The sequence below is a fragment of the Macrotis lagotis genome, chromosome 6 (genome assembly GCF_037893015.1).
Source record: "Macrotis lagotis isolate mMagLag1 chromosome 6, bilby.v1.9.chrom.fasta, whole genome shotgun sequence".
Taxonomy (NCBI): Eukaryota; Metazoa; Chordata; class Mammalia; order Peramelemorphia; family Peramelidae; genus Macrotis; species Macrotis lagotis.
In genome coordinates this window covers 233771796-233796597 of record NC_133663.1, presented here as the reverse complement: position 1 = coordinate 233796597, position 24802 = coordinate 233771796, and the positions used below count along the sequence as shown (strand labels likewise).

The following is a 24802-nucleotide window of genomic DNA, read 5'->3' as shown; positions in this document are numbered from 1 at the left end:
GAAGTGAGCAGAAGCAAGAGAAAACTGCATACAATAATAGCAACATTATGTGAGGAACAACATGATAGACTTAACTCTTCTCAGCAGAATAATGATCCAAGACAATTCCAAAAGACTCAAGATGGAAAATGCTAATAACATCCAGAAAAGGAAATCTGGAGACTGTAAACCAAAGCATACTAATTTCACTTTTTTCCCTTTTGTTCTGTTTCTTCTTTCATAAAATGATTAGTGTGGAAATATGTTTAGCATGATTACATATGTTTAACCTGTATCGGATAACTTTCCATCTTAAATATCAGAGAAAACAAGGAAAAAAATTGAAATTCAAAATCTTACAAGAATGAATGTTGAAGACTGTAATTGAAAAAACAAAAATCTAATTAAAAATAAAAAAAATATTTTTATGGAACCTTCCTATCAATTTTCTGGGAAACATGTGGAGGACTGGAAGAATCAAAATTCACAAGTGCTATTTTCTCCATTATATGGATGAGGGAACTGAGGGTCAGTAACTTGTCCATCACAATGGCAGAATTAGGACTTAACTCTTCTGACAATAGGTCCTGTGCCTTTTCTGCTACATTCTCCTGCCTGACCTTTTGAGCCTATTACTTTGCAAATAAAATTACAGTAAATGAACATCTATATGTAATTCTTGTAAGGCCCAGTCAAAACCTTCCTCTTTGTGGAGATCTAGAATCAAAAGGGTCTTCAAACATCATTTCATCTGATCCCTCAGTTCTTCTGATAAAGTGATTTGTCCTGAGATTATTCAGGGAGTGAGTAGCAAAATTGGATTTTGAATTGAGATAATCTAACTTGATTATTAGTGCCCTCTCCATGACACTATATAGCCTTTCGACTTAACTATTTTCTATTTGACTGAGTGATATTCCTTTTTGTTTCTTCCTTGCTTTTTCCTCCAAGAAGTCTTCCCTGACACCTCAGGATCAAAAGTAATTTCTTCCTCCTCTTAATATAGAACTTTGTATTTTTTATCTTTAAGTGTACTTTCCTTAATAACACTAAGCATTATTAGGGTAAATATCATACTAGATTGTGAGCTTTGTGAGCAGAGGGAACCATGTTCTCTTCCTTACACTGTTTTTGCAGTTCCTAGCATAGTACCTTGTTTTACATTAAACATGTATTACATATTTGTTAACCTGGGCAGATAAGCGGTATAGTGAATAGAGAGCATTGACCCTGGAGCCAGGAGGACCTGAATTCAAATCCTGTCTCAGACACTTTACCTTACCAAAAAAAATCCCAAAACAAACCACTATGTACTCATTTGTTGCTTTTGTCTTCTACTCATCTATATTAGTCCTACCTCATCTTTTCAATTCTACCTCTTTGCTGTTTGCCCATACTAACAGATTGTAATCCTTTTAAAGATCACTTTCTGCACTAACTTCTAAACTTGATAATTACTCTCTGATAGAACACCTGGATTAGTTAGTAGGATCTGGCTATTACAAGGTGGCTGGGAATGTTCCATTTGATCTAATCATACCAATTGATTAACTGAAATGAAAGGTTGCAAAGGAAAGGGATAGAGTAGGAAATTAGAAAGAGGACTAGACATGGAGTCAAAAGATTTGGATTCTAATTTTAGTTCAATGACTAGTCAAGTAATTTATCCTCTGTGCCTCATTTTCTTTATCTGTTAAGGAGAGGGTAATAAACTACAGTATTACTGACATAGTCTGTGGTGATGAAAATGCTGTCAAGTGTAAGAATTCTATGTGGATTATTATTAAAGAAGGAAACATTTGAACCTTTGCAGAGATAGCTTGGGCAACGTCGAAAAGGACCTTTTTCTATTCAGCAGTACCATTCCTCCAGATACCTAAGAATAACCTTTCTGCTTTAAAGTGAAAGATCTAAGACAACTTTACAAACTTACTTTTCCCAGATGGGTGATATAGATCGTCCTCCTCAACTGAGGACCTTGAAAGGCTCTATCTAGTTCAACCTTTGCCCCTCCATTTTACAGATGAAGTAATGGAGAAATTAAGAGACTTACTTGCTCAAAGTCACACAGGTATAAGGGATTGGGACCTCTGACTTCAGATCCAGGACTTCCTTTGTCAAGTTAGAAGACCCAACTTATTTATAACCTCTGGCAAATTATAACTTTTCTGATCCTCTTGTACTCTGGGTCCAGTGTTTCTGGAAAATATGGCAACTCAAAAGGACAAGTTCAGGGGACTTTAGTCCTAATGAATAAAACGAGGGTATTATTTATACTGCTTTACAAAGGAGATCGTGTATGTGAAAGCAAAGTGTAAGACATTATCAAAACCTGCTGTCAGTCTTGATTTGCTAAAGATCTAATTCATTCATACAAGCTGTAGGCAATAATTTATAGAGGTAAGAACTCTGGACTTGGGAGTCAGAAGAAACCTGGGTTTGAGTGATTACTGGTTATCAGTAGCTAAGTCTCCTTTTTTCTCATCTGTAAAACTGATGGATACTGCTGATGCTGTTGCAGAGGTCAGGTAAGGTGAGAAAATTGACTTTGGGAATAAACAGATAGACACAACCTGCTCTCTTCTGCAGGAGCCTGTGTGTTTTTGGATCAGTCCTATCGTTAAGATGTCTTTCCAGTCCTGGTTTTTCTTGTCTTCTCAATGGATGTTGAAAGGGAAGAAGGGAAGGGAGCCGGAATTTGGAACTTGAAATGAAGCATAATTGAATTTCAAAAATATGGTTTTGTAGTGCCTTATCTCTGTGCCTGCTGAATTTCCTGTTTTGTGATGAATGTGGTCTTGACCAGGTTCCAGACATAACAGCATTCATAAGAGGCAGATGATAACAGTATTAAGAGCACTAGGCTGGGAATTGGAGACCTGAGTTCTAGACTGAATTTCGCTTCTCACTACCGGCCTGCCTTTGAGGAAGCCACTTAATCTATCTGTAAAACTGGAAGATAGAACCAGATGATTCCTAATTTTTTTTTTTACAAATCCCAAACCTATGATGGCAAGCAATCATTAGAGCTGTTAGTTTATAACAGACGTCTAGATACCTGTAGATCCAGAGACTCGCCACGTTCGTGGGAGCTGTCCCTACCTAGCAGCCTGTCCAATGATGGGGAGGCATTTCCCCGGGTCCCCTGAGCAAGATGGATTTTCTAATGTTGAGAGAGGATGGACAGGACTCTCGGGAAAGGCCAGTCTGGCCACGGAAGCTTGCGGCCCGGCCGGCCCGTCTCTCTCGGACCCAGGCAGGCCCGCCGCCGGCGGTGCTTCTCGCGGCGGGGTCAGGCCCACGTCTGCAACCCCGGAGCCCAGAGCCGGGAAGTGGGGGGCGGCCGGGCCGGGGGCTGCGGCACCCGCCCATCCTGCCCCCGGGGCGGTTTCCCTTCCCGGCCGGCGCCTGGGGCCCGAGCCAGAGCATAGGAGGGCGAGGGGCTGGAGCCGGCCCAAAAGGAGGCGGCTGGGGGGGGGGGGGGGGAGGGGGCGGGGAAAGGGCTGCGGCTCCCTGCCCCTCCCCTCCCCCCCCCGCGTGGGAATAGCCGCCGGGGTGGGGGAGGAGCAGCCGGCGGTGGCGGCGGCGGCGGCGGCGGCGGCAGCGGCGGAGGCGGGGGCCGGGCTCCGGCTCTCCTTCCCCTCCTCCTCCCTGGTATGGCCAGCAACGAGGAATGAAAATGGCCGGGAAGGCCGGCGGGACGGAGGAGCCGTGGGCAGCGGCGGAGGCGGCGGGGGCTCCGAGGCCGTGATCCAGGGCGGGACCGAGGCACGGAGCCGCACCGCCCCCGGCGGGCCCGCAGCGGGAGCCTGGGCGGCGGCTGCAGCCGGGCCCGGCCCGGGAGCGCGGCGAGGTGCCCTCGCGGGCGCGGCGGCGGCCCTAGTTCGCGAGCTGCGGGTGGCGAGCCGCCCCGGCCCGGGCGGGGGAGAGCCGAGGCCAGCGGGAGCGGGCGGAGGATGAGCCCCGCGCGGCGGAGAAGCCGCCGCTGCCCACAGTCCTCCCTGCGCCTCCCGTGGGCCCCCCGCGCCTCCTGCGCTGGTTGGGACAGTTGTTAGTGCTGGAGGAAGAGGCGGAGGAAGCGGCGGCGGCGGGGAGCGGCCGGGGCCCGGGCTGGGCAGCAGCGGCGGCGGAGCCCAGGGGCCCGGGCGCCGTGTGGCGGGGAGGCGGCGGCCGGGGCCGGGTGAGCATGCCCTGGCTGAGCGGGGGCCGGCGGCGGCGGCAGCAGCAACAGCAGCCGCCGCCGCCTCAGCAGCAGCCGCCGCCGCCGCAGCCGCCGCCGCCGCCCGCCCAGCCGCAAGGAGGGCCCGGGCAGCCGCCGCCGCCGCCGCCGCCGCCGCCGCCGCCGCCTCCGCCGCCTCCCAGGGCCCGGGAGAGCTCCGAGCTGCCCCTGCCCGCGGGCTGGGAGGAGGCGCGAGACTTCGATGGCCGCGTCTTCTACATCGACCATAACACCCGGCAGACCTCGTGGATCGACCCCCGGGACAGGTAGGGCCGGGCTGCGTGGGCACGTGCCGGGGGCGGGGGAGCCACGGGCCGGCCGTCACCGCGGGCGCCGCGAGGGGCTGCAGACCCTCCCCCGCCCGGGGCCGGCCTCTAGTGCCGCTCCGCTGCCCCCACCCCCCCCCCGCGGGGCAGGAAGCTAAAGCCCACCCCCAGGGCGCTCTCCAGTTCCTGGAGCCGGGTCGGGGTCGCGCGGAGACCCGGCCCCGCCCAGCGGCCCCGGGAGAGGCGTGTCCGGCGGGACCCGGCGGTGGGAGCCCGGCGGGGCGGGGGTTGCGGGCGGCCCTTCCTCCGGATCCCGGGGCGGGGGCGGCGGATACTCCGACTCGGTTCCTTCTGGGCAGCCCCGTCAGGAGGTTCAGGACTCGGGGCGGGTCTGTGCCCACTCCTAACCCGAACCGGGGTCCGCCTGGCCCGGCCTGGATGAGGCAGCGCGGGCCGCCGGGCTCGGGGCGGCGGGGCCCGGCTCCGTGGTGCCCCGCGGTGCCCCGCGGTGCCCCGCGGTGCCCGGGCACTTGGTTCCTAGGGCTGCCGAGAGGAGCCGGGGCAGAAAGACCCAAGTCTCTCCCGACAGCACGGGCTCGCGCGGCCTTGGGTTTAGTGTGAGCCCGGCTTTTCAGCCCGTTACTGTTGTCACTCTCCCTCCTGACCTAGAGCTGCTGCTTCAAATTAAAGTGAATAAAGTCTGCTTTGGGAACTTACTGAGAATCTCCTTATGCGCCTCGAAATAATGAAGGCCCCTGATGTGTTGGGAAAGGAGAGCAACACTAAGGGGATTTCAGAAATTCTTGTGTGAGATGTTTGTGTTTTAAAGAAAATTCATAGCAAATACTTATTAATAGCTAATGGTCAAATTTCATTTCATTTTAAAGATTTTATTTGAGTTTTACAATTTTCCCCCCATCTTACTTCCCTCCCCCCACCCCCCAGAAGGCAATCTGCCAGTCCCTGCATTGTTTCCATGGTATATACGTATTGATCCAAATTGAATGTGATGAGAGAGAAGTCACATCCTTAAGAAAGAAACAAAGTAAAAGAGATAGCAAGCTCAGGCAACAAGATACCAGTTTTTTTCTCTAAATTAAAGGTGATAGGCCTTGGGCTTTGTTCAAACTCCACAGTTCTTTCTCTGGTTACAGATGGTTTTCTCCATTGCACACAGCCCCAAACTCATTTCATTGTATAAAATTTTACCTTAGTGAAGTTTTGTGCTCTTAGTAAAACCAAGCTCATTCAAAGGCAAAAACCAGCCAAATTAGTATTTGCTGGACTGTTAACTAGTAATGCTTCCAGAATATCCTTGTCTGTTTTTCTGAAATCAAGAGAGCTTCCTTTTGTTATCCGATGCTTTGTCCCATCTAAAACCACTTCTGTAACTTCAGACTTCTGAAGAGCCAAAAGAAATGCTGCTCTAGGCCTTCAATTTTTTGAAAGGACCTTATATGGTTCCTTTATTCATTTCTTCCTATCTGTGCTAGAAGTGCCTGTACTTGGCATTTTGTTACTTTGTTTTGATTTATTTATCTGTTTATTTATTTATGTTTTTTCAAGGCAATAGGGTTAGGTAATCATTAAGTGTCTGAGGCCAGATTTGAACTCAGGTACTCCTGACCCCAGGGCTGGTGCTCCATCCACTGTGCCACCTAGCTGCCCTCATTTTGTTGCTTTGAAATAAACTTGTTGAGGGGAGAAGCCTGTTCCTTTGCTTCCTAAAAACTCTTGATTCAGAACACTTACCGTCTCCCTCCTCCCTCTCTCCCAAAGGTTCTTTAGTATTTTGTTTGGATCCCTTAGAACTCTGGGCTGAGAAATATAAGTATAAAATGGGATCCAATTTTAGATTTGAAAGAAATGGTTAGTGTAAATGTATTTTGGAAATCAGGTGAGATCATATTGTAATTTTAACCAAAAACCCAAGCCACAGCTGTTGGAGAACTATCAAGGATTAGATAGTGCTGGAACTGGTAGCACTGCTTGGAATGTAAAGCATTCTTAATTTTGTACTTATTTCTTTCAAGTTACACATTCAGCTCAAAAATGAAAAATTTGAATAGTACTTTCCTTTGAGAAAACAAGATTATTTCCCAAAAATAATGTGAAAAAAAACAACACAACAAAGCTGTTTTTGTTGTGATAGTTATATTTTAGAATTTAAATGAATTCATAGATAGGGTGCTTACAATTGATTGACTAGCATAAATGAAGTTTGGTAAATGGAGAACCTAGAGGCAAACACATCATAGAAATATGAATTTCTATTTCTCTTTGCTTTAGGTGACACATTAATGCATTTTTCCCTCTCCTTGGTTTTTTGAAATTTTACTGGAGAATTTGTATTATAAAATGACTTTTCAGTCATTTAAAATCCAATTTTTGTTGCTAAAGACCTTGCTTGTGTTAAGGTAACATTCTTCTAAGGGTTGACTGAACCCTTGAACTGGGCATGTGTTAGTTAACTAAAATCTTTGAACTGAAGTCAATATTTTAGATTTTAGCAAAGTAAAACCATGTCTATGCTTTTTTATATATGAGAATGTTTTTATAGTAAGTGTAAATGCAACAAGGGATAGTTTGAACTTCAGCTCCCATAATACCTTGCCAGAAATATGTATGGAATGTTAAGCAGGCCACAAACCTTGAAAAGACTGTACTAGTAATGGTTACAGTTCTTTTTCACAACACAACATTGCTCATTTTTTTTTATTAGTGCCTGGTTATGCTTTAAGTTGTAGTTAATTTTTATTATAACTTGAGAACTATGATTTCAAGCTGAGAATTTTTCATATATGACTCTGACACTGTTTAATCTTGTTTGGGGCATAGTTGTAATATACTGGTATATATACTGGTAATTAATGCATTACCCCCAGTCCCTTAAGGTTAAAGAATTTTTTTAGTTGCATTGTTGTTGTCTCATCAAAGCTGGTTGTAAATAGGGAACTGACAGGAGAGAAGAGATATAAATCATAACTTTATTAAGAAAGCTAAGTTAATAGAAGAATGAATTAATAGACTGGATTAAGCAAAACTAGTTGATTACTGCTGTTCAGTTCAAAGCCATTTCATATGTAACTAAATATTTCCATAGTATTAAAATCACCTTTAAAATTTTAAAATGTAAAAAAAAAATCTTTGTTATTGACTAAAGAAGATAAATTTCAACTAATTTTGTCCTATAAATAGTTCTCTCCCATGTACCTATGTTCCAGTAGGAAGTTCCTTATTATTGTTGTCAAAAAAAGAATTAGGTCCTATATTAAAATGTTTAGGTATGTAATTAAAATATCTTTCTTTAAGAAACAATACAGTTGTAAAAACAAAAAACAAAATCTGTTTTTTTATCTTACCTTCAAACTTTCTGTGATGATTTTTTTAAGCATTTATTTTTATAACAAGTAAACTAGAACTTTTACATGAAAAGTTCAGAATTCAAAACTTATTTTGTGTTTGAAAAAGATTAATTAGTGATTTGCAAGACTAACAATTTTGGGGGTGGCTAGGTGTGGCAGTGGGCCCTGGAGTCAGGAGTACCTGAGTTCAAATGTGGCCTCAGACACTTAACAATTACCTAGCTGTGTAGCCTTGGGCAACCCACTTAATCCCACTGCCTTGCAAAAAAAAAAAAGACTAACAATTTCCTTAAATCCAAGTTATAAGGATTACTTTTGGTAGCTAATGTTTCACCTAAAGAATACCATGCAACACTTAGAATTTATGTGATGTCATAGAATCAACTTTTTATGTCTATAAACTGGTTTTTTTTTTATAATGCTCTGTTAGAAAGAACTCAGTTTCTAATGTGTTGGAATTTTCTGATGCTTCATGAGAAAGGACTGATCTCTGTTGGTAAAGGGAGTTTCTAATTCCATGAGTTCCCTGAACAATGAAATCACAGGTTCAGAAATCTAGATTTGGAATCAGAAAAACTCATCTCCATGAGTTCAAATCCAGCCTCAGGCACGAACTATCTCTGGGTTAGTAGACCTTGGACAAACCATTATACCCTGTGTCTCATTAGTAAAATGAACTAGAGAAAGATAGTGGAGCAAAGTTCTTCAGTAACTTTGCCAAGATATTCCAAAATGTGGTCATTGAGGAGTTGTGCATGACAGAAAAGACAGAACAGCAACAAAATTGTTTATGGTTATTGAGGATTAGAGGTTGCAGTATAAAACAGTTAAGAATATGATTTTCACACAATTTATGGTGGTCTTTGTGGCATACTGGATAGTCAGTCTTTGGGGTCAGAAAGATGTATTTAAGTCCTCTCATCTGTATAGATTGTGGGGTGCTGGGCAAGTCATTATATTTCAGTACCCTAAGCAACACTCAGAGAAGAATTGATGGGGGGGAAGTGGGTGGGGGGCTGTTTCCTCTACAGTGATTTCCTTATCCCAGTAAAATCATTCATCCAGTTCCTGATTCCTATCTCTATGGTGACTTAGTATTTTAAATCACATTAGTTTTTGGTAGGGAAAAATTTGGAAGTAAGCAGTACGCTATTTTGAGAGAATTAATTGCCTCTTAATAGTTTTAAGACCATATTTTATGAGAGATTGTCTTGGTGGCTTAACTTATTTGAGTCTTGATAACTGTAGCTCAAAGTTAAGGAAGACAGTATTGGAAAACTAACAGTTCATCATAGGAATTGTATCTGGGAAATTTAAGAGGAAACCTGTGGCTAACCCTGGTGTTAATAGATAAACATAATTTACATATTAAAAATCAGGAAAACCTGACTTCATATCTTATCCATATTATCTGCGTGTGATTCTGGACCAATTAGTTGCCATCTCAATATCATAGGTAAATTTTTAAGACTAATATTCAAAGCAGATGCTATCTGCATTAGTAACAGAATTTCTTTGTTCAATATTCCTTATACAAATGAAATAACAGACCTGAAATTAAAAAAATAAACTACATGAGACATCACTTCATATATTGATCAAATGTATAGTACACTGAAGCACTTTTAACAGTTTTAGTATATCCTTTAAAGAAGAAAATGTATATTCACACACATACATATACTTTGTACAAAAGTGTCTATGTTTGCTAATTTTAAGGACTATCTAAAATAACCAGGTAGGTGACAGTTGCTATTTTCTTAGAACTTTTAGTTTAGAATGAACTTATCAAAAGAACTTCTGGTTTGGAACCAACTTATAAAAGGTTTTCTATGTTTGTCTTAGTATACTTAGTTTAAGTTTATTCCTGAAGAGTTGTCTGATTTGCTGAGGTATATGTACGTGTGGTTATTTGCATGCATGCATGTGTATGTTGTGTTTGTACATCCACACACGTACGTGTGTGTGTTAACATATTATCTTTTCACTGGAACTTCCAAGTGAGGAAACTCCCTTCAGCCATTGCCCTGTCACTGCTACTTATCTGGGATAGTCTTAGAAAGTTACCTAGAACACTCAATGGTGGGGTGACTTGCCCAGGGTGGTGCAATACTGATAGTATGTGTCAAAACAGTGATTTGATCATCCTGATCTTAAGGCCAAATCTGAATTTGTCTTTCCACCATGGCTCTCTGGTTCATGTGTAAAAAAAACTCCTTTCTGTCTATGTAATTTTAGTGTTGGTTTAGACAATATACCTACTACTATAATAGTAGGAATGTCTGGCTCCAAGCATGGCTTCATTTTGGGTGTTCAACTACTACTATAGGTTAGAAGCCTTTTAAAAGAAAGATTAATGGGAAATTCATATAAAAATATGTCCTAGTCATCTGGAAACATATAATTTCCCTTTCATCTCTTTCATTCAAATTTTTAACATTGGAGCAAAGCTTATATTATCCATACTATTAGATGATAATGTAGTGACTTTAGTGATACTTTTTGAAGTTAGAGGACTAGAAGTTATGTAGAGAAGACACTTCACTCTTGATTTTTTTTTAAACCAATCTTTGCTACTGAGAGAGTGACTTGATGGAGAGAGAAATGACCTTAGTGTCAGAAAGACCTAACATTCAATTCCCACTTCACTACAGACTGACTGTGTGACCCTGGGCAAGTCTGTTTATTCCCTCAGTTCCCCTGACGACTTTCTAAGACTAAAGTTCTTGGCTTGTTATATAGAAAGCTCCTCATCTGCATCCTGTACACTGTTGAAATCACAGGTTCAATAAAAACAAGAGCAACAAAACAATCAACATAGTAAAACTCTCAAATAGGGAGAACAGTAAGTGAAATCTTGATTTCAACTCATCCCATCCACTGGTAAAATTGATGCATATTTCTCTTGTACCTACAATGTAGGGAATGCTATGGTAAAAGCTATCAGGAATTCAGAAAATGCAAAAAAGCAAGTGTCCTAACTGGGGACAGAAGACAAAAATGAAAATAAACTAATTTAAATATTTATCACAACAATCTTTTTTTTAAAGTTTTTGCATGGCAATGGGGTTAAATGCCCAAGGTCACACAGCTAGGTATTAGTATCTGAGTCTGGATTTGAACTCAGCTCCTCCTGATTCCAGGGCTGACGCTCTATTCATTCTGCTACCTAGCTGCCCCAAGAACAATCTTAGATGTCTCACAGAGTCCCACATGATCATCACATGAATTAAACAGGGAATAATTGCTGTAGGTGTTCCAAAAAGGTAGAAATCAGTTTAAAAAGGATTCATAGCATCATTTTTCAAGATAAATGAATGAATAAGAAAGCATTTCCTTTATGTTTGCTACATGCTAGATTCTGTTCTGAATGCTAGGTATACAAATACAAAAAAAATTCTCTCAATGAGCTTATGTTCTAATTAGGTAAAACGACTCCAAATAGGTGAATGGTTTCTGGGAAAGATGAAGTTACAGAGAAAGTGAATGGAACCATAAGGCAATAGAAGTATTCGTTCTTATTGGAAAGTAACAAGTATTTATTAGACACTTACTGTGTGCCAGACTCTCTCATTGAAAACACAAAGAAAGGCAAAAAGTAGAGCCTGCTGTCCAGGAGATCACATTCTAATGAGGGAGATAACGGGAACAACTATGTATAAACAAGATATATAATGGGTAAATTAAAGACAATTTTTTTTTAATTTAAGGCAATGGGGTTAAGTGACTTTGCCCAAAGTCACACAACTAGGCAATTAAGTGTCTAAGAAGGTTAAATTTGAACTCAGGGACCTCATGACTCCAGGGCCAGTACTTTGTGCCACCTAGCTGCCCCAAGAGACAATCTTACATCAAAAGCATTATCCTTAAGGGGGACCAAAAAAAAGACTTCTTGTTGAAGGTGGGAATGTGAGTTGGTCTCTAAAAGAGGTCATTGTCACTGGAGTATATGGAAGGAGTAAGAAGCTGTAAGAAGTCTGGAAAGTTAGGAAGGGTCCAGGTTAGGAAAGATTTTAAATGCCAAATGGAATTTTGTGTTTGATCCTTGAGCTAAAATGGAGTGACTGGTGTTGATTGAATACGGATATGACATGGTCCAACCTGTGTTTGAGGAAGGTGAATTTAAGTGGAGGATGGACTGCAGTGGGGAGACTTAGGTGGGGAGGGGAGGAGGAGAAACAAACAATTCAGCAGTATTAATTTGGTTATTGTTTGCTGAATAAAGAGGAGGTGTATTTATGTTTGGGGAAGAGGAATGGGAAGTTGGGGAGTCCTGGAGAAATACCATAGTAAGAAAGTAACTTATATTATTGAGTTCTTCCATGTGAGCATTGCCTCAGGATGAGAACTGGAGATCTCTTTGAAAGATTGCACCTCTAGGATTAGCAATGATGAAAGGTCCTGGGTGGAATGGTAGAAAGATGGCAAAATAAAGATCTAAGGAGGCTCTTAAGATTTGATCCAATGTTGGCCATTATTATTAACCAATATTTATTTGAATGAGTCTTGAAGAATGGGTAGTCTCTGAATCTTCAAGAAGGGGATTAAGTGGGAATTCAGAAATGAATTTTAGGGAGCATTAGTAAGTTCAAACTCTAAGACATTGAAGTATAAGATATGCTTGGGTGGTGAGGAGTGAAAGGTAAAATATTATAATACAAGAAATGTTGTATTTGGAATCAATAGGTGACTTAGGTTCAAATGCTGGCAATTCCTGTGTGAACTTGAATAAGTTATTTTGCTTCTGAACTTCTGGACTTTTTTTTTTAGGTTTTTTGCAAGGCAATGGGGTTAAGTGGCTTGCCCAAGGCCACACAGCTAGGTAATGATTAAGTGTCTGAGGCCGGATTTGACCTCAGCTACTCCTGACTCCAGGGCTGGTGCTCCATCCACTGCACCACCTAGCCACACCCAGTGTCTTGATTTTTAACTGAATGTATTAGACTTGACTAGGGAACTGCTGCCTTCTATCTATCTATCTATCTATCTATCTATCTATCTAATCTATATTTTTGGTAGGATCCAGGAGCTGAGTGATTATTTTATTTTTAATTAATACCAAAAACCCCACTATTTTATTTAAAAATATTTAAAATCCCCCCCAAACCACCCCACCATTCTTAGCTTCAAATTAGCATTTTATATTCCCCACCAAAAAACTTAATTTTTCCTTCAAACATCTCTATATCATTAATGGTCGCCCAGTCTTAAAACCCAGTCTTGATTCTTTTCTCCTCCCCCCCTTTATATTTGCTCATTTTTCACCTCAAAATTTCAATGTATCCACATCTCACTATTGTCCTTCTCACATAGGTTAGTGCCTAATTTACCCCCCATCAAATCTCTACTGGTTTATTTAGTACTTCTACCTAATGACTCAGCCATTTCCAATTTACCTTCCACACAACTTTTGAATTGATATTCTCTTTATAAAAGTAATATTTTATTTTTTCAAATCACATGTAAAAACTATTTTAAAAAATAAAATCTATTTTTAAAAAATGTTGACTTCCTCCCTCCCCACCTCTTTCTTATAGCAGTTATATATGTGCAATGATGTAAAATAAATTTCCATATTTGTCTTATACTGAAAGAGGAAACAGACCAAAGGAATAGGATCATGAAAAAAAATAAAGTAAAAATAGTTTGTTTTTATCTGCTTTCAGACATCATCTATTCTACTCTATGTGGATAGTGGATAGCATTTGCTATCGAGAGTCCTTTGGGCAATTTTATGTTCTTAAAGTACAGATCTGATCAAATCACTTCTTTTATTCAATCAAGACTCCTTTGTTGCCTTTAGGATAAGATGTCAGCTCCTGTCTAGCATTTAAAACCCTTTTCCAAACTTGATCTAACCTATATTTCCCAACTTATTTCATATCATTCCTTATGTATTCTACCAACCAATATTCCATCAACCACTTCCATACTTTTCCTTGAGTGCTTTTTCTTCTCGCCTCTACCTCATTGAATTCCTTGTTGTTTTCAAGGCTTAGCCCAGGGTATTTCCCTCCTACATTAGAAGCCTTTTTTGGTCCTCCCCTGCCACCTTTACCCCCAACGACTTTGTATGGCTTGCCCAAGGCCACACAGCTAGGTATTATTAAGTGTCTGAGACCAGATTTGAACCCAGGTACTCCTGACTCCAGGGCCGGTGCTTTATCCACTGCGCCACCTAGCCGCCCTGAATATTTTCTTTTTGCGGTCAGGAACTCTGCATTTTTTTTTTTTTTTGCTTTGTATCTACAACACCCTGCTCAGGTTCAGCTTCCCCTATTGCTCCCCCCATCTCGTTTTTTTTTAACCTGGCTTCTTTTTTACTCTATCACTATCTATCTTAATGTATATTAATGTAGATTTGCTTCACACTGCACCATAGATAATCTCAGGAGAATTGCCTGGAGAACTAAGAAAATTACCCACATTTTCAGAGATGTCAGATAGGAGTTGAGCAATAGTCTGTGTTCCTGACCCAGAGGCTAGCCCTTTAACCACAAGGATTGGCACATGGTAGGTGATTAATAAAGCTTATTGAATTTCCTTGAACTGAAATATTATTTGACCTTTCTGCCACTTTAGTTTATGGCCTTATCATCCTCTCTTCCTAGTTACTCTCTCCTTTGGGTTTTAAATGTACTCTTTTTGTCCCCCCCTCATTTCTCTTTATCATGATCTGACCAGTTCTTCAAAGTTTTCTTTAATGGATCTTTATCCATGTCAAACCTACTAACTCTGGGTTATCCTAGGCCCTTTTCTTTTTTCTTTCTATATCATCTCATTTCATGATCTAATCAGTCTCCATGATTTTAAATCTTCATCTCTGAACTATTTTTGTTTTATTCATCCAGCCTCAGTCCCCTGAGGTCCTTACTTCAGGACTCAGTACAAAAGCCACAATTACCTTCTGCAGTTCCCCTGGCCAGTGCTGATGTCTTCCACTCTTAAAATACCTTCTTTCTGCATGTATTTCTTTTCTTATGCTATAGAAAATTTTTCTTTATTTTCCCAATATTTAATTTATTTTTCCAGCTACATGTAGCTACATATTTGATCTTTTTTTTTTTTGCAGGGCTTTGCATTTTATATTTTTTCCTCCCTTCCTCACTCCCCCTGACAGAAAACAATCTAATATAGACTATACATATATAACCATCTGCATGTAGTTCACTTCTACCTATTTCTATCCTTGTTATCTCCCCTTTAAAACATAAGCTTCTTGAGGTCAGTTACTGCTTTTCCTTTTTTCCCCCGTTACACAGCTCCTGGAAACTATAAAGTATTTAATGAATTAGTGTTAATTGATGAGCCCTGCTCAGAAAATCTCTAGTCATTCTCTTTCTGCAGAAGATAAAATTAAGCATTCATGCTATCCATTGTCCACATAGAGTAGAATAGATGGCGTCTGAAAGCATTCATGACCTCCTCTTAGTCTAACCCCAACTTTTCCTTCCTGGCATGATGTAGTAAAGAGAAAGCAAGTGTAAGTGTCAAGAAGACTTGGTGGGTTCAGGTTTAGCCTCCAAATGATACTGGCTCTGGGCTTTAACTCAACCTGTAAGTGCCGTTTTTAAAACTATACATTGTTGAAAAGATAGCATTCTGCACTGTTTAGAAGAAATTCCTTATAGCAATGAAATAACAGGTCCTTTGAAAAAAATCTTGAAAAGAGAATTATGGGTAGATTTGACTGGTGAATGATTCTGCCAGACTATAGGTCAATTAGAGGCTATTCCAGTATTCTGTAAATGAAGTGATTAAAGACTTAAATGGATGATAGTCAAGGAAATAGAGTTGTCTGATATATAATAAAGTAAAAATCAGCATGATAGTGATGTGAGTTCTGGAAGGATAGTAAGCTACTTTAAAGCCTGTGACACTAGAAAAATGCTTACTAATATACTAACCCTGATAATAAGCAATGTTCTCAATGTACCCTAGTAAGTTGAATTATTTTAGGAATATGCAATAATAAAAGTAGTTGATAAGAAAAAAGCTCATCATAAGGGTTACTAGATAGCTAAGTCTCTCCTTTTGCCTCCTAGATTTTGCAGTTAAGTTCATGGTTTCACATTTTCTACTAGGGAATATTAAAAGAGGCACTAACTCTGAAGTCTGAGAAACATTTGGGCTCATTTCTTGCTTTTTGGCATTATTTGTGTGACCTTGAGTAAAATATTTAGTAAACTCCTGGGACTCAGTTTCCTCATCTATGAAATAAAGGGGTTGACCTTTAAACTTTTTTTTTTTTAGGGCAGTGGGGCTAAGTGACTTGCCCAAGGTCTTATTAAGTTTCTGAGGTTGGATTTGAACTCAGGCTCTCTTGTCTCCAGGGCCGGTGCTCTATCCACTGTCCCTAGGGGTTGAATTTTAAGTGTACTTTAAGGTCCCTTCCATCTCTAAATCTGTAATCTGCCTTCCCCACTAGTTCCCTTTCTCCCCCACATCTGCCTTGTGTTTAATTCTTCTATACCTGTTTGTATACATGTTGCATACATCCTCTAGTAGAATGTGATCTTTTTGAGGTACAATTTCATTTTTGTCTTTTTATATCTATCACCTGGTACAGTACCTGCACCAGAGTTGGTGCTGTAAATGCTTCTTGATTGACAGATTCATTTTCATAGTGGTTGAGTTCTTGAATTGAGGTTAGAATTTTATTCTTCTATTTAATGTCAAGTTAACAAGCATTAAATTCTACTAACTGTCCAGTCATTGGATTTGAGAGCAAGAAGGACGAGATTTTATTATAGAAACATTTTTTTTTAAAAAATTCAATTTAGCTAGGTGCCATAGCTGGGAAGTAGAGCATCATATCTGGAATCAGGAAGACCTGAGTTCAGATTTAGCCTCAGACATGAGATCAAACCTCTATTTGCCTAATTTGTGAAATTGGGATAATAGCATCAACTTCCAGGTTTGTTATTAGGATCAAATGAGATAATAATTTTAAAGCAGTAGTTCAATGCTTTGGCACACTGCACTTTATAAATGTTTAACTATCCTCATCATCTTCATCATCATTATCAATTTATTCTTCCTGTATTGTTAGCCAGAAACATTTATTTTTTAGAATTCATTGCCATTCAATTCTGAAAGCATTTTTTATTATGTGTCCTCTGAATCCTGAGCCCTGCATGGCCCTTGACCTAATGAAATTTCTTCTCTTATAGTTAGTAACTACACCTCTATAACTAACTCAATTGATCATTGTTTAAGGAATATGCTCACAAGCTATTTGAAGACCAAAGGAGCCAGGATCATTGGTCATGGGGAATGAAGGGACAAGATTGAAAAAGCTTCCTGATGAAAGTGACTTTTGAAAAAATTGGAATTCAAAGGGCAGAGAGGAGGACATTTCAAACTTAGAGAACAACCTAGAAAATAGAATGCTGGGGGGCGGGGAGGGTTGATTACACATTTAGTAGAAAAAGCATGAAATAAGCCTAAAAAAGTAGTCTGGTGCATTGTTGAAGATTTTTTTTTTTTGAGGAGGGTGTTAAAAAATTAATAAATGTATTTGGTTGGGGTAGTAAGAGGAAGGTAAATATTTGGATAAATGACTAGTCTCTCCTTTTTGGCACAGAACACAACCAACCACACCCTCTTCTGTGAACTACTCCGTCCAAGGTTGATACTATTTATGGCTGGGAATAAGGCGCATTTCCTGTGTTTAAGATCTATAAAACATGTATTTCTTTGACTCTTCCAGCATCTTGAAGAGAATTATTGATTGTTGAGGCACTAGAGGGAGGAAACAACAGGATAAGAACTTGAAAGTTCACAACTATAGTTATACTAACTAGGTTGGTTATCTTACTCTAGCTGAATGAGATTACTTCAGGCTTCTGCTCCAAGGTGGGGGCATTAAAAAGGAAAAAAAAAATTTAGGAAGATTAAACTGGTATTCAAACACACCCTTGCTATTTTTTTTGAATTGTTAATTGGTGACCTATTTAACTTGCTCAGCTTTATTTTCTTATTATAATTAGAAAAAATTTTTGGAAATAATATTTGAAATTTTTCTGGATTGTGTTTGCTATGGATTCAGAATCAATCAGAAATTTTGACACATTGGGGTTCTGTTCCCCAATGCCTGAAGTATTCTCCCTCTATCCTGTGGTTTCTTGGATCTCTAGTTCCCTTCAAGGATCAGCTTAGTTGCCATTTCTGATAAAAGATCTTTCTGTATTTCTTCAGCTGTCAAATCTTTATAGTCCTAGATTTATTCATTGAAGAACATATTTCTTCTGTAGAGAATTTAAATTTAATCTTCAGGTTCTAGCACATAGTTGGGGTGACCTCTTAAGAAAATCTCTTTACATTATTGCTTTAAATTTGAGTTTAAACTCTCTTCACCCATTTAGGAGTCAATTGGGTTTTAGCCCTCTGAGAATAAGATTATTTCTTAACTATAATCATTGATAAATTTTACCAATAGACTATCACAGTGTTCAGTATTTAGTTACACATAGGAATAGGTAACCAGCACATTGAATTCAGTCTTTACCTTTTGAGAGCTATTCTTTTGTGCTATAAGGCAATTAGAAGTGACTGCTTTAAAACTTAATGGCATATAAGGAAAAAAAATCCCTTTAATGGATCCCAATTTCCATTTCATGATGTCCATCCCCCTCCCCTCCAATATTATACCAGATTTTCTTAGCATTACTCAGGAGAACATTTTTATTTTGTTTCACTCAAGTTCATAGTACAAATACAAGAATAAATAATGTGAGATGGGGGAGGGAAATACTCTTTAGAGTCTAGACTTCTGTGGCTAAATGATGAACATGTTAATTACACCTTCACATTCTTTTTCTGTGAATAAACTATGTGGTAAAACCAGCAATACCTGAAGTTGTCTTACTGTACAGAAAATATAGGCACATGTTTCTGTACAGGAAAATGTGCCTTTATAATGTCCTTTTCTACCAACCAACCTAAATTTATTGGATTTTTCCTAAAATAATATAATGCCTGACATTTAAGTTGGATTTGGTGCTTTTTTCCATATTATCTCATGGGATAATGGGCCCCAGGTGGTGCTTGATGTTTGTAGGGGTTAACACTTTATATTGCTCTCCAGAATTACAGGAATTCAACTTTGTACTCTATTTGTATAGAAGACTGACTGGCTTGAAAGCAGTGAAGATACTGTTTTTGCTTTCCTGTTGAGGGAGGGAGAGAATTGGCATTTGCATGCATAGGGAAGAGCTCAATTGTGGTCAGTCATCCTGAAAAGGTATGTCTATGGCATAGGGTAATCAGTCTCCAGTTTTTTCCATGAGATGCCTCCCTGAAGTGAAAAGAATTCAGTTTTCAGAGATGCCTCTTTCTTCAAAGATATGCCTCCCCTGCCCTCCCAGTGGAATTAGGTAAGCTTCTTCTGGGACAAACTTTTTTTTTTGCCTTTGTATCCTCATATTCTAGCACCTAGCATAGTAGAAATAAAGAATAGATGTTCAGTCTAACTACTATATGCTCATTAAATTGCTTCATTGATTGCAAGTTGGTAGAGTTGGTTTTGAAAGTTTAATGGTTGATAATGATCAACAGTTCTATATCCCTTCCACATATATATATATTTGTATATATATATATATATATATGTCAGAAAGATGGTAAGTCATCCTTTTCAACTGGCACCATGTCTCTTCCACTTGGTGTCTGAATTAGATAGAGAGTAACTGAGCTAACTAGCAAGAGGGCAGATGTCATTTTCCTTTCAGTCTGGGGTTTTTATGAAAAACCATCTAAATCAAAGAGCAGATCAGACATCTCAAAGTGTAATAGAGTTTTAAAAATTTTTCTTAAGCTTGTAGCAGTAAGACTTACTTTTTCTTTAGGTATAATCTAGCTTTTTTTTTCTTCTGGTTTATGCCCTCCATTATTTATTTGTTCTGTATTTAAGATAGTGTGCTTGCCCACAATACTCTATTCATGGTAGGGATTCAGTAAATATTTGTTTTCATGTTGTTCACAATACAAATGATAATGTGGATATTTTGGCTTTCTTAATTCTAGAACTATGCAATTGGAATTTCACTTCTGAAATTCCAAATACCTATTATGTAGATTTCTGCATGGAAGATTTTTTCCTATCTTCTTGAAAACTTACCTTTGACCAATTTTTATCTTGCTTTGTGAGCCTACTACTCTCTTTCTCCCTAACATCATTAAACAGGAGCAGAATATACCAGTTCTCCTGAGGAGCTTCAGTTAGGTAGAGATTAAAGGCCACAATTTTTTCAGGATGGATTTTGGAGGTAAAGAGATATTTAGCTGAATTGGATGGGATCCCTAAATAAATGGAACTGTTGTGCAATGGAATCTATTCCATTGGAGCATATGCTTTGGCCCTGAGTGAAGGGGAAGGGAATGGAACAGGACTGCTTAATTTTAAGAATGATGAACATAAATAATGGTCAGTCAATGAATCAACATTTTTTAAGCATCTACTAGGTACCATGCTAAATTTGAAGGACAGAAAGAAATGTATACTAGTCCTTGCTTTCAAGAAGCTCACAGTGTAATGAGGCATACAACAAACAAACTATATGGAGAATGTATTAGAAAGAATCTCGAGAAAGAAGACACTAGAATTTCTTCATTCTAAGGATGTAGAGTGCTTACTTACTCTCAAAGGTGGGATTTTAGCTTGACAGAACTGGGAAAACCAGGAGACAGATGAGGGAGAGCATCCCTGGTAGGAGGGACAGCCACTGAAAATGCCCAGCAGAGGCAGAGATCAACAAGTGTTCTTGGAACAGTAAATTGACTGGATCAGACTACTTGGCTGGGCTGGGGGCGGGGCGGGGGGTGTTGCTTCTGGGAGAGCTTGGAAATTTAGGTGATACAAGACCTCTGCCCTTCAGCAGCTTCCAGTCCAGTTAAGGCTTTAAACATTCAAGAATGGCTGCAGTTATGCCATCCTGCACTGATATTCTAGCCTCATATGCTGAGTGGTGATTGGTATATAAAGCACTCAGTGGTAACTGTGCATTATAGTGGATGGAGTGCTGGACCTGGAGTCAGGAAGAATTTTCATCCTGAGTTCAAATTCAACCTCAAGACACTTAACTGTTACACTGGCCAAGTCACTTAACTCTATTTGCCTCAGTTTCCTCATCTGTAAAATGAGTTGGAGAAGGAAACAACAAATCACTCCAGTGTGATTTGCCTAGAAACCTCCAAATGGGTCAGGAAGAGTTGAAAGGGACTGAAAATCTACTGAACATCAGCAACTTAAAAGGCACCTTAGTTGACAACTGCATCACTGTTTGAGCATTTATGTAAACAACTATATTACATAGATATATATCTGGAATAGTAGATTAATTGTAGCTTGTCCAAGGTCATACAGCTAATAAGTGCCTGAAGCTTGATTTCTGAACTCCAATCTTCCAGATAGTGTATTGTCTAGTATCTAAATAGCTGCTCTTAGTTGCTAATGATAACACACTGCAAATAGTGTGTTGTCCTCTTTTTTTCTTTACTAGCCTTATTTTCTTTCCCCTTCTCCTTAGTTATTGAGAGATTCCTACTGTTAACCATGGAATACATATTAGAATGCTTCATTTATATTTGCTTCTGCCTCAATATTATAGATTGCATCTAGTGGACAGTTGATAAATGCTGAATGAATGAACAGAGATCTCTTTAGGGTAGTGTTTTTAAAATATCTTATTTTTCCTAATTACATGAAAACAATTTTTAATATTCATTTTAAAAAATTGGATTTCAAATTCTCTCTGTCTCCACCTCCTCCCTCCTCTGTGAGATGGCAAGCAATTTTATCTAGGTTAGACTTAAACACTGAAAGAAAACTGATAAAAATATGGAAAAATAAGGAAAGTAAAAATAATATACTTCAATCTGCATTCAGAGTATGAGTTCTTTTCTGGAAGTGGATAGCATTTTACATCATGAGTCCTTTGGAGTTGTCTTGGATCATTATATTGCTGAGAATATCCAAGTTGATCATTGTACAATAATATTGTACAGTGTTTTCCTAGTTTCGCTCACTTCATTTTGCATGTCTTTCTAGGTTTTTCTGAAATCATTCTGTTCATCTTTCCTTAGAACTCAGTAATAGTCAAATACAACCATATACCACAACTTGTTCAACCTCTCCCCAAGTGATGGACATCCTCTCAATTTCCAATTTTTTGGCATCAGAAAAAGAGCTGCAATTTGTATAGGGCTTTTCTAGAGGGTAGTGTTTTAAAACAAATGAGTAAGTATTATATTTTTTGGCATTAAAGTTATTTCCATAATCAAATTATTTTCTTGGAATTATGTTCCTCCTTTTTCCTCTGAGGATAACTTATTTTCTTCAGGACTCAGCTCAAATATCATCCTCTACATGAAACCTTCTACCTTTCCCCCACCCCCAAATACTTTGTATTTATTTTGTTTGTGTTCTTTATTCTTTCATATTTATTTGTATATATAATTTACATTCCTTTGACATATGCATATCTTCTCCATTATTTTGTCAACTTCACTGAGAGCAGAGAGGATCTTTTTTTTTCCTCTTAAAGATTTTATTTATTTTGAATTCTACAATTTTTCCCCTAATCTTGCTTCCCTCCCCCCCACCTCCCACAGAAGGCAATTTGCCAATCTTAACATTGTTTCTATGGTATACATTGATCCAAATTGAGTGTGATGAGAGAGAAATCACATCCTTAAGGAAGAAACATAAAGTGTAAGAGATAGCAAGATCAGACAACAAGATATTTTATTTTTCTAAATTAAAGTCAATAGTCCTTGGTCTTTGTTCAAACTCCACAGTTCTTTATCTGGATACAGATGGTATTCTCCATCGTAGACAGCCCAAAATTGTCCGTGATTGTTGCACTGATGGAATGAGCAAGGTTGATCATCACCCCCATGTTGCTGTTTAGGGTGTACAGTGTTTTTCTGGTTCTGCATCAGTTCATGCAAATTCCTCCAGGCTTCCCTGAATTCCCATCCCTCCTGGTTTGTAATAGAACAATAGTGTTACATGACATACATATACCACAGTTTGCTAAGCCATTCCTCAATTGAAGGACATTTACTTGATTTTCTATTCTTTGACACCACAAACAGGGCTAGCAGAGAGGATCATTTACATTTCTTTGCAAACCCTGGGGTTTAGCATAGAGTCTCATATAAAGGAAGAATTTAATAAATTTAATAGGTCGGAAGAATAAATAAGTAATTATTGAATGTGTGACCCTTGAAAACCACTTGCTCCCTCTCACTGCTCTGAGCAATTCTGGAAGACTAGATTTCAGAGAAGGTGCTGTTTTGAAATAGGGAGAGGGAAATGAAATCATTGGTCCAGTTTCTATCTTTTTTTTAAAGTAGTTCCTATATTTTTTAACGGTGGCAAATCATTTAACCTTTAAAGATTGTATCTTCTTATTTTATGCCTTGCCTGATATTGATAGTAATCAGGAGTTTATTGAGAAAAAGTTATCTTGTAGCTACATATTAAGGAATCTTGTATGACTTTAGCTTATACATAGGGGGTATGCTTTATTGAGGAGAGCTTTTAAGGATTTTTTTTTTATTTTACTTAGTAATATGCTTTTTTCAGGGGGTAACAATAAGTATAATGGGACCTTTCATTTCTTATACTTCTTTTTTTTGATCTCTTAATTTTATTTTTAATTCTCATTTTGTAAAATTTTTTTACATTAATAAAATATTCTTGTTTAAGAATAAACAACCCCCCCCCATGAATATAGACTTGCTTGGGTGATAAAGTAAAGGGGAGAGAAAAAAAATTAAAATAAAAAAAAGAATAATAGTAATAATTGTAGGTATGGCCAGGTGGCACAATGGACGAAGCACCAGCCCTGGAGCCACGAGCATCCGAGCCCACATCCAGCCCCGTAGACCCAACAATCACCCAGGCGTGTGACATACAAGCTACCTGATCCCCACTGCCCTGCAGAAACCTAAGAGAAGAAAAAAAAAGACCCAAAATAAAATAAAATAAAATAGTAATAATAGTAGGGGTGGCTGGGTGGCAGACAGAGCATTGGCCCTTGAGTCAGGAGCACCCTGGTCCAAATCTGGCCCCAGACAACAAAGATCACCCTGCTATGTGGCCCCAGGCAGGCCACCCAGGCCCACTTGCCCTGCACCCTACCCCAAATAATAATAATAAAAAATGTGCTTCAGTCTTTGTTCCAACACCAACAACTCTGTCATGGGTGGATCACATTCTTTATGGTAAGTCCATCACAAAAGTTACTTCCATATTTTTCCAGCGTTGCCATTGATGATCACAACTCCCTCCTTTCTTATTTCTCCACTACCATGTACTATATTTTCTCTCTCCTTTCACTCTGACTCTGCTGTAGGGTCGCTGAGTGGCGAAGCAGACAGATCCCTGGTCCTGGGGCCAAGAAGCCCTGAGCCCCCATACCACCCCTTAGGCCCAGAATCCACCTGGCCCTATGGTCCTGGGCAGGCCATCCAATCCCAGCCCCTTGCAAGAAGTAAAAAAAGAAAATGTGTTATATCTGACCACTGTCCCCCCATGGTCCATCCTCTCCTCCTTTATTCACATCCCCACCCCTTCCCCCTGCTCCCCCCGCCTTCTTACTCCAGTTGTCTATACCCCATTGAGTATATTTGCTGTTTCCTCTCCTAGCCATCTCTGATGAGAGCAAAGGTTCCCTCATTCCCCCTTGCCTCCCCCCTTCCATATCATTGCAATAGCTCATTGTAATAAAAAAAAATCTTATTATGTGAAATAGCTTGGACTATTCCCCCTCTCCTTTTTCTTTCTCCCATTCCATTTCCCTTTTTTTCTTATTTATTCCATTTTTACACCATATTTTATCTTCAAATTCAGCTTTCTCCTGTGTTTCAACTATAAAAGCTCCCTCTACCTGCTCTATTAACTGAGATGGTTCATATGAATATTATCAGTATCATTTTTCTATCCATGCAGTTCATCCTCATTA

The 24802-nt window shown here is 39.6% G+C and overlaps 1 protein-coding gene across 1 annotated transcript in view; it reads left to right on the top strand.

Moving 5' to 3' along the window:
* The first annotated feature begins 4165 nt into the window (after positions 1-4165).
* WWC3 (WWC family member 3) overlaps positions 4166-24802 on the top strand; it is a 232391-nt gene continuing 211754 nt past the window's right edge. The window contains exon 1 of the mRNA XM_074192479.1: positions 4166-4464. Coding sequence (XP_074048580.1) covers positions 4166-4464 — 299 coding nt within the window. The remainder of the gene's footprint in view (positions 4465-24802) is intronic.